General features: G+C 39.4%; 1 protein-coding gene across 4 annotated transcripts in view; it reads right to left on the bottom strand.

Moving 5' to 3' along the window:
- Positions 1-4,125: 4,125 nt before the first annotated feature.
- The window catches only part of LOC109962148 (MAM domain-containing glycosylphosphatidylinositol anchor protein 2), a 178,469-nt gene continuing 171,590 nt past the window's right edge, over positions 4,126-11,004 (bottom strand). For all 4 annotated transcript variants that reach the window (XM_020603594.1, XM_020603597.1, XM_020603595.1 and 1 more), the window contains exons 16-18: positions 9,825-9,955; positions 9,217-9,313; positions 4,126-7,857 (exon numbers count right to left, since the gene is read on the bottom strand). In XM_020603594.1, coding sequence (XP_020459250.1) covers positions 7,769-7,857; positions 9,217-9,313; positions 9,825-9,955 — 317 coding nt within the window. In that variant the 3' untranslated portion in view covers positions 4,126-7,768. The remainder of the gene's footprint in view (positions 7,858-9,216; positions 9,314-9,824; positions 9,956-11,004) is intronic.

The raw sequence follows: 11,004 nt of genomic DNA, 5'->3' as shown, positions 1-11,004 counted from the left end.
CGACTACAGACAGATGGAAAACATCTTTAAAGAGATGCCAAAACAACCATAAAGATAAAAAAAAAAACCCATCTGTGTCTCTTTCTGTCTGGGTGACTTGCATCTACGGTATGTGGGAAGGTGGGCGGTGGTGGTGGTGGTGGTGGTGGTGGGGGCTTTTACATGTCTATGCCCAGGGCCCACATAATGTCATAATCCACCCATGCACCTAAACATGAAAACAGAGCCAAATGACTATTAGCTTAGTTTAACTTAGCATGGCACAAGGCCTGGAAGCAGCTAGCCCGGTTGTGTTCTCACTCTCAACAACAAAGTAAATCACAATGTTTCCCTTCTCCTTTAAACAAAGCTACAGTATATTATCATTAAGGTGCCCTGTTCAGTTTAAATTCAGTGTTACTCACCAAAACACAGTGTGTATCCTTCAGGTCTGACAAACATTTTGAATCCATTTTCTTTTCTTCTTTTCTTTTGTTTTCTGTGTTTCTTGACAGGTTACTGCCACCTGCTGATCAGTGGAACAGTGTGAGACCATTGGCTGGAATATGTAGCACATCACCTCTGTGCAAGGGAATAAAGTAAACGGTGCTCTATGCATAAGAAAAAATATTGCTGCATAGCAATAATAATGCTCGAAAACACCACATTGAAACTTTAAGTCCCTTAAGTTATTGAAAAGGCTATGTGAGTTCAGAACACACTGTACATCACCATCGCTCTGACTCTGTGGTTATTAAAAGAAGTAAAATACTTTGTTGGTTTCCTTGTGTTTGGCATACTGAAGAGGTGGACTATCTGGGGGGAAACAAAAATAAAAGCTACTTCTGCTCAGGATGCTGCTCTGTAAGCTTTTCTCAGTCAGGAGGCTCCTGCTGGCTAACCTCTGGATGACTTTCAAGTCCCTCCACAGCCCATTGTTATGCCTCTGTCTTTCCTTCAGATGTCCTTTTCTCACCACAATCACTCATACTCTCAACTCTGAGAGGAAAGTAAGCATCCTAACTCCTCAGAAGAACCACAAACTAGGCAGTACTGTGAAAAGAACAATTTGCACAACACAAAGGCTTTTGTTTCCAGGCCTTTGAGTGGGAAACAGGTGGGAATAACTGTGGGAATAACTTGGCTTTCCCTTTGAAAAACTATGGGGACAGAGGTGTCAAGTACAGGCAAGCCACAGAAACAAGAGGATTTGTGTTGAAGCCATAAGCTTATACATAACCTGGGGCAGTGAATTCTATTCTGCTATACTGCTATGTTCTAGCCTTATACAATGGAAAATGCATTTGACACAGCACATAAAATATTTCTTTTCTTTATTTTTTCATTAGGTGCAGGTATGGCACAAAAATGGGTGATAAATCCAAAGAAATACAGTGAAAAAGAAGCCTGATCATATATAAATATAGAGCACAAAACAGAGAAGAGTGACAGGTCAGCATTACAGGGTGTGGGCACAGAACAAGATAAACAACATCACTGAAACACAGTTTTCTCAACAACCTTGATATTACTGCATCAAAACCCATATTTTTCTGGAGGTGTTTGTGTGGGGGGCGATTTCCTGACGTCTTCATTTTCCAATCCTGCATGCAGTCAGCTGCACTGATGGTAAATAACTGGTCTAAACAGAGGCTGTGTGAGCATTCATCTTCCTCCTGCCTGGACTGCGATTCTGGTCAAAGCATGTAAAAGATAAAGAAAGGATAGGGAGAAGAGGAAAGCCATCAAGATGAAAGGAGATTCACTCTTAACACCAGACAGAGTGGACACCAAGAGGTGGCAGTTTTACACTGGCAAAGTTGTTGCACTGAGCATCCATCTCAAATAGCAATACACCACTTCCTCCCTGACAGAGCAAAATGAGATCTCTGAAATGTGTCTACCTTTCCCAGTTATTTAGTGAGACTGCAGTAAAGCCGCCTGTCGAGAAGTCACTCACTGCTGCCTATCCATTGTGAGGAACTAAAAGAAACTTGCCGCATTAAGATGGCAATTTTCCTCTTAAATTCAACACATGTATCACATTTAATATGACAGACATTTTGTTCCTGTTTGAGTCCTTCATATAAACCCTTCTCAAACTGCCAAATTCACTGCACCTGCCAATTCGGTCAGAGCTGGTTGTGCCGAAACACAAAGCTTTTCTCCTCCTGTTGGCACAAAATCTCTTTGCTGAATAAATACCAAGAAAACATAATGTGTAAGGAGATAATTAGGGCTACCAGCTGCAATTTTATCATGCTAGTAGAACAGTAGTTTTTTTTTTTTCCATGGAGCAAAAATAGCATGATGAATGGCACAATGTGACAAGCCCTTCTTAGGTTGAACAGAAAATGAGAACACTTCCACTCACAAAGAAATGTTGGGACCACTCCTTTTAAAGACCTTTAAAGCACTAGGTATTAAGTTAAATATAAGGTAAGACCAGACAATTATAGCTGTAGCTAAAGAAGTAAAAATGTAAAAAAAAAATAAAAATTACAGCTGAATTTCTTCAAAAACCCCTTCCAGACAACTACATTACAGTTGGAAACTGCCTGAGTTCAGCAGCACATTCAAACAGGACTTCATTGTCTTAGCAAGAGCTTTTCTACTTGTAGTTTGTAATATTACAAGGTATGCAGTTTCTAGAAATTAAGGCAATACATTGTTTAAATTATATTTCCTCACATAGCAACTGGTCATGGTTCTACTCACATGGATAGTTTTAATCAAATTTGTTAAAGAACCTGGGTGGCTGTTTCAACATACAGTAGGGAAGGCAGTTATGTTCAAGCTGCAGCCTGTACACACTCTGACAGACCGCATCCTTTAATGCTACCATACCTCCATTTTAATGGTCATAATGTAAGCAGTGGGTACATCCATGCACAACTGCAAAATTCATTCATGGATTCATCAGTACACAAAAGAAACAACAGCACTCGAAATGAGTTCTTGTTTGTTTCCTTGGTATTCCAGGGCCTCACTGTATCTCACAAGGTTATATCACATGATTTCATTTTCATTTTGTTTAAGATTAATATGTACCATTTACACAAAGGTTACAAGTCTAACGTGTCTTGGAACAAAGGTTAAACTGCAATGAAAAAGGAAACACTTTCTGTCTGTGTAGCCTGTACTACACTCTGCTTCCCTCCTCCCACTTAAAAAAACTATACTTCCTTTTCCATGCAATAAAGACAAAGTTGTGTTTGTTTTCAGCAGTGTTACAAAGCATGCAATGCAATACCAGCAACCCAAACACCTTAATTATAATGTTCAGTATTTGTTGAGACTACGAGCTTCAGAACATTAGTTTTTTTTTAGTGACTGAATACTACGGTGCATTTAAGACTGTACTTTCAAGTTGTTTAATTTGATTGCATTACATTGAAAGGTTATTTTTGTAACCATCTATTAAAAATTATGTTAACTCTTAGAGAAGCATCAAATTAAAGTTACTGCCAAGAGAAACATCTAATACTGTACTATGTGCTGGTGGGAAGCACAACACACACAAAATGTCTGGAGCTGAGGCATAGCGATGTTAAAAAAAAGAAAAATATTGGACATACAGTGACACATTCAGCTGCAGCACCCAATCTAATCAGAAGCAACAAATACCTTACATATGCATTTCTCCTTATGAACACTTCAGTACTTGCTGAACTACAGAAGGCTCTCATCATCAAAATAAAGTCAGTGTAGGAAAACCAAATGTCACACCGTTTACATACTCAGAACCTGTTAATCCTCGCCAATTGTACTTTGAAGTAGCTTAGAGGATTTTTATCGACAAACAGAGCAGAGCTGAGGGTGCAAGCTACTCCCCAGGCTCACGGGCCTCGTATAGACATATGGCAAAGACTGACACAGGGTGTATGAAATGCAAAGAAAGGGAAATGAAGGATATGGTAAGAGCTGCAATACCATGAAAACAATTGTTCACTTTGCTATCCAATTTCAGTTGCAATTCTGGTAAAATTAGCCAATTTTTCCTGCACGCAGATGAATTTTTGCAGATATATATGAATGTACCCAGCACATACTATACACCACAAAACCTGGATAAAAATTTGATCTGCCAGTTTTTGAAACTGATACATTTACAACACATAGAAATATTTCACAGCATGGCCACTGAGAGGGAATAGAGAAGGTGTTTTTAATACCCAGGCTGTTATTTTAAAGCAACAGTTGAACATTTTGGGAAATACACTTAAGTTCTATCTTGGTGAAAGTTGGTTGAAAAGACTGATACCACTACACAGCTACAGGCAGCAGCTGGTTAGCTTAGCTCAGCTTAGCACAAAGACTGGAAAATCAAGGAGAATGTTAGTCAAGCTCTGTCCAAAGGTAACAAAATCAGCTACCAGCAAAGTTAACTAAACAACACACTATATAATGTTTGTTCAATTTATATAAAAAAGTATAACAACAAGGTACGGTTTTACAGGGGGTTATGTGACATACAATTTTTCGCAACCTGCAAAAATGCAACTTCCTACTTTCTCTTTTTTGGATGGATTGTACAAAAAAGATGTGTTCACTTTAATTTTAGAGTGAGCGGATTTCATTTAGACACAGCCAGGCTACCTAGCTGTTGATCATTTCCAGTCTCTGTGCTAAGCTAAGCTCAGTCTCCAGGCTGGAGCGCCATATTTATCAAACATAAAACTTTCTCCTTGGACTCTTGGCAAGAAAATGAATAAGCTCATTCCCCAATATCGTTCCTTTAAACCCTTGACAGCATTATTAAAGTAATACCAAAGGTGTTCTTCTATGTAAATCCAGCTGTAATTTCTAATCATTCATATTTATAGGTGCCACTATTATTATATGCTGATACATTATTGTAATTTTGAACTGACCAGGTAAAAGGAACAAAAATATGGTAAAATACTCTATACTTAGTGACAGTGACAACTACACTGGGCACTTTGGCACTTTTCGTTACCTACTATACCACAGGAGGATATAGTGAGTGCCGAAAAGATGTTTTATCTTGGGTTATATTTTTGGAAACTGTGTCAAAGTCAGATACATGTATGTCATATTTTTAATGTGTCCAGAACAGCCTATGAAAGTCTAAAAGTTCTCATCATCAAAAGCACAGAAAAAACATAAGCTTCAGTAAAACATTACAGCCATACTGTAAGAAAATAACTCCCCCCACAACTCCATTTACATTCATTGTGATCTGGGCCTTATGAAAAAAAAAGACAGAAATGAAAGCATCCATAATTTATTAAAACAAAATAGCAGAAATGGATGTCAGATGATACCTGTGATAATGTGTCTGTAACACCATCACAGAAACCATAATGATATTGTAAGGATACCCTGAAATGAAATCATTCTGCTCTGTTTTGCCTAGCATATCTTCTTTACATGTATCAGTTTCACACCTATTGTACACAGCTTTATGCTCACGCATGTACACGACCTACTCAGACTAACCCAGGCTTTCACTGAAGAGGCTACATATGCTGAACAACCACAACACCATGAACCTTTACTTAGTCTCGCAATTCATGTGGATTTCATTTATCCTCTGGACTGGGGTCCCGCTGTGTTCATTAGCACTGTGGTTGCACTATAAATATGAATGTAATAAGCTTAAATGATTAATTTGCTGTTAAATGTGTTTCAGAGTGACAAGAAGCCTGAATTTGTGGGAGCTTGACATGTATGTGCAGAAAAATATCAAATGTATTGTATATGTTGAGACCTTAAACTGTATGTTGTGCTTCCTGTACTCCAACATAAAACATTTATCATAAACCTTTGAATAGAGCTTCTTTGACATTTACAAGTTATACAGTTACCAGATTGGTTTACTTCTTATGCTTCCATCAGCTTTGATACTTCAGCAATGCAGAGGGAGACAACAAGAAGAGAAAGGAAGTTAAGTCATCTTCAACAGAAAAAAATAAGAAACAAGACACAAGTCCTCAAAACATTTGTCATAACCAACAATGAACGGAATTTTTCATTTTGTTATTTTCTCATTTTTACAATAGATTTTTTTTAAAAACCCCGCTGGTTAAGGTTATGGTCTCAGGTAGATCTTCCACAGTCAATCTTCACAGTTTGTGTAAAAGCAGAGAAACATTCTCGCTAGAGTAATAAAATATCATGACTATTATTATGGTCATTATTATCTTTTATTCTCATATTGTTCCATATAAATGGCGGAGGATAGGGGTGAGGCACATCACCCTAATGAAGAGCCTGCTGTCCCAAAGTTCCTACTTTCCTCCCTGTACAATGCAATGTTTTATTCAGCAGTTGTTCTTTTCTTTTGTTAAAAAATGCTCGCCCACAGGGAAGGAGAATTATGAGAAGAGAGAGTGGGGTATTCATTCGACAAAGTGTCTTTATCCTGCTGTGTGATCTTAAACTTCTTGTCTTTTTCCTGAAAAAAAAAAAAAAAAAAAAAAAAAAGATCCAGAGCCTCACTTTCACTGTTGCCACTGTTTTTTTTTTTTTTATCAAATGGTTTCCAAATCTGTCAAACCTGTGCTCAGGTTCTGCTAGCACTGCCTGGATGTCTGCCCTCTCACTGAACTATGCCTAGGCATAGCTGTAGGCTTAGGGGCATGCACACACACAAAAAACACACAGTCGTACACACACACACACACACACACACACACACACACAAGAACTGTCCCGTCTGAGGTAAAACCCAGATGTAGTACAACACTATACTCCCTCTGAACGCACATGCCCTCCCATCAGCACTTGTGGGGCAAAAGAAACATAGAAAATAGCCCATCAGAGGAAACATGAACAGAGATGTGTTTGATGTTGATTAACACCCAGGCTCACGATTCAGTTTGTAATCTGAAGGCACTTTGTTTCATGGCAGAAAGTAAAGTGGCTTCTGTTCCACAGGCAGACTGCTGATTGAATATTCAAATCAGACCTCACTAATCTGACCTTTCTCTACTCTCTGCCTTTCCTTTTCTGCTGTCTTTCCATCTCTCCGTCTCATTTCAGCCTCTAAGTTTTAACTTCTGTCTGCCCTCCAGTCCGGCTGTCTACACCTCTGCTGATTCTTCTGGACTTATTGTTATGCCACCATACTGTCGGTTGGCCACTTGGACTCGTGAGCACAGTGTTAAAAGATACATAGGCAGCTACAGGGGGAATAAGCAGACAGAACAAAATGTTGGCAGAGTCCTTGTTTTTCTACAGTACAGCACCAAGCAGATAAAGAAATGCCAAGGTGTGACGTGAGGCTGGGCTAGAGTGAAAAACAAGTGTCAGTGATTGGCATCTGGTGCAAGAAAATGAGAATAAAGTTACACAGAAAAAGGTCTGATTCCATGTATTTGTAGCAGGGAATTGTTATTTCCTCTTCAAAAAGTCAGCAGTGTCTGTTTTCCACTGCTTTCCAAAGATATTTTCATAACTTCATAAAATTGTTCTTGTGCTTTACAAATGATACTCTCTCGATGCTTGTGAACTCTCTTGCCAAAGTCCAGGCTTAGTCATCGCCCACCTGTCTTTGTGCTCGCAAAGGCGTCCCGAGTCCTGCTCTGAGGAGTGTTTTCTGTAAAAGAGGTCTCTTAAAAAATTAGCGCAACTTCTTTATTACCTTTTGTGTAAGTTTTTTATCACTATTTTCTCTCTCTTGCATTCATGTCGGCCCCTCTGTGGTCCGTCAGGGGACCACTGCTGCTTTCAGGATGCATGAATCTTTGGTGATTGGATGCCGAGGGTATAGCTCACAGACGGTGGGTCTGAATATTTGCCTCTGAGATGATGGAGAGAAGGGTCACCTCTGACCTTCTAGGAGGGTCATCACCAAGATGACACATAGCAGCCATATATGGGAGCATGTGAATGGAGCCGTGCAGTTGAGATCTAAGTAGGTAAAAGAAACAGGAAAAAGTTATCTAATGTCTTTACAAAGCACAAAAATGTCTCCTGACACTTTATGCTGGACTGACCTAATGTCTGTCTGTGGAGATTCTCATTCATTGTGGGCATGTTACTATTTATCCAAACCTGCTATAGATGGCAATTACGATACCACTTATCAGCCATTTACAGTGCAGTCCCGATAGGCATTTTAACAGCCATTCACACCTTGACTCATGTGACCAGAACCCAAGGTGTTAATGACTCCATGGTGGTTAAATACCTTGGATGCCCCACCAGCCAGTCATGACAGAAGAAGCTTCTCGTATAAGAGGTGAAACATCTTCAAGGACCTCAAGCAAATCCAGTTACCACCTACTGTATAGCACTTTTGGATATCTCCTGGCTACAGTTTCAAGTTTCAAGGCTAAATGTTTTTAAAAAAAAGGACAAGGGGGTGGTATTTATTTTCCCATATAACAGCTGGCAAAAAAAAGTGATTAAGAATTATTTTCTAAAATGCAAACTATTCTTTAAGGCACAGCTAATCTGTATGACCAGATCCTACAACAACTCTGAACCAATTTTTTGAGTGACATCAGTCAGAACGTGCCTTGAACCAGTTCTCTATTATAGTTCATATACAGTATTTTTTCATTTTTTCCCTCTTACATCACATAAAGTCATGTAAGATTCATCATGCAAGATTGAATTGCATAATTCATAACACTACTCTGTTCTCAGCCTGGGCGACCACTCCTATAACTCCAAATGAATTAATGTTGTCGCTTTGAATCATAATGGATCCAAATGAAAAATAACCCGAATAATAATCTTGCAGTAATAAAAAGAATACATCTTATAGACTGAGACCACTGAGTTTGATTTCCTTTTAGATGCCTTGTGGTTTGCTGCTAATGAATTACTGCAATTCATTTATGATATGTTAAAGGGATGTCTAAATTTGAGAAGCTCCTGGAAATAATGTTCCACTAACCATAAATAACAGGAAATAAATTAAAAGAATGGTGTTTATCTGCCTACCGGTATCACCTTGTCAACCGCAGGCCATTTTCTGTGTCCTGTTTTCTGTTTTTACCTTCTGTTTGTTCCTGCGGTGCAATTACAGTGCTCCACTCAGCCGGCGTGGCTATCACTCATGTGATTACAACACTGTTGCTATAGTAACTGGGGTTTTTTTTTTCACATGAGATGGTAGTTCAATGCTGGCAACTGTCTATGATTAGATCCACTCTTGTAAATCTCTACTTTGTCCAGTGAGGGTGTAGAACAAGAGCCTGGAGCTCAGATAAGAGGGGCCAGAAAAGGGGATGGAGGAAGCAGAAATTTGGTGTTACTCACTGGGCGGCGGGTCTCGACACTCCCCTTCCTCCAGCGTGACGTCATCGATGGCGATATCTCCCTCGATGCCTGGTCCCCGGACACCTTCCAGTACCACCTAGAGAGAGAAAAACAAGTTTATCTTATTACATATATACCCTTGGAAGATCACAAAAACAAGACAATTTGCAATGCTACAGTCTAAAAATAAACACGCACTGTCATTTGGCTAAAGTGTCTCGTAAAAAAACAATAGCAGGTGGTGATGGTTTGTTTCACTTTTTAATGTCACAAAATGTAAAACTAGGAATGCCTGTGGTGCTCGAACAGATAGAAGTCAGAGTGAGAACAAAAAAGACACAGAAGTGCAGCTGAAATTGTAATTACCTTTCACAAATGCAACCATAAAAATGGCAATGCATGAATGATATATTGCTTTCTCAATAGCAAACAATGTCTATGGATCCCGTCCACTTCTCTGCTTAATATCGAGGATTGTGAAGTGCCACATCAATATGCAACCCCAAGGAAATGAATACTTCACCATACCAACACAGACAGAGGAGAAAATAGAGGGCAGCAGGGGCACTGCTGCTACGTATTGCATTGATTGAGTTTTTTGCTCGCACCTGGAACGACGCTGTTGGGTGGATGCTTACTTTGGCCTGCTTCCACCGTTCACCTTGGTTACCACTTAGGGACCACACGGGACCCTCTGAAGTTGTTTGGCCCTTCTGTTTTAGGAAGGCGTTTAGTGTTCCTGCATGAAGTGGAGACAGTTATACAGGTCAGTATAAGGTCAGTACACACACAAAGAAACACACAAACATGTTGACAATAAATATATATTGCATTATTTATATATGAACCTAAATCATTTGTTTAGCAGAACATTTTCTACTGAGCCATGAGGCAAGAAAATCTTATGCTGTAAGCTTTACAACAATACACTATTATTTAACTAAAGAAGGTCATCAGTGCTCAAGGTACCCAGTCTGTTGTCACCACCTTTCACTATTCAGCAGTGAATGAAATGTCTGTGAGGGTACTATCCGACACTTCAGGAAAAGAGAGGGGCCTGGGGAAATGTTTGAGGGTGCCTTGCTTTTGTACAGTATGAGGGAACAAATGGAGCCAATTTGTGTGGAAGGCAAACACCCAAGAAACACTGCAAATATTGACAAATATTGACAAATATGGACAACTGTTTCTCTAAAAATGTCCAGTTCATATTCCACCATGAGTCCCCATTAGATAGGATGTCGGTAAGCACCGGTCCCTTTCTGTGCACATAGCTTATGGAGGTAAACTCGCACTCATGATGTAAATTGTAGGTTAAAAAACACTTTGTGCTTTAAGGTCTTCAATTTCTCCTTTGAGCATTTTGGAGATGTAATGATTTCGGTATACAGTGACAAGAAAAAGTATGTGAAGCCTTTAAGACTCAGCTGCATCTCTGGGCTTCTGTTCTAACCTCATCGATCATTCTGCGTTGTGCCTCTGGAGGAACGCTTTCTGGGTGCCCACTTCTAGGGAGAGTAGCCACAGCACTAAATCATCTGTGTTTATAGACAGTTGGTCTAACTGTGGTCTACCTTGTAAACCTTTGTAGCTTTATGCAAATCAGCAACTCATGATCAGAAATCTTCTAGGTTCTCTTTTGTGTCAGCATGGCTCAGGTCAGCAGATGTTTCTTGTAAAGAGGAAACTAAGTGTTTGTTTTTTTCAAGATCAAAGTAACTGTAACCCACACCTTCAATCTGGCTGCATTGATTGGACTTGTTTTGCTAACTCCTGACCCCTAATTAG

Source organism: Monopterus albus, unplaced genomic scaffold (assembly GCF_001952655.1).
Source record: "Monopterus albus unplaced genomic scaffold, M_albus_1.0 scaffold62.1, whole genome shotgun sequence".
In the NCBI taxonomy this organism is placed as follows: domain Eukaryota; kingdom Metazoa; phylum Chordata; class Actinopteri; order Synbranchiformes; family Synbranchidae; genus Monopterus; species Monopterus albus.
The sequence above is the reverse complement of the archived record's forward strand: the minus strand, read 5'-3'. Positions and strand labels throughout refer to the sequence as shown.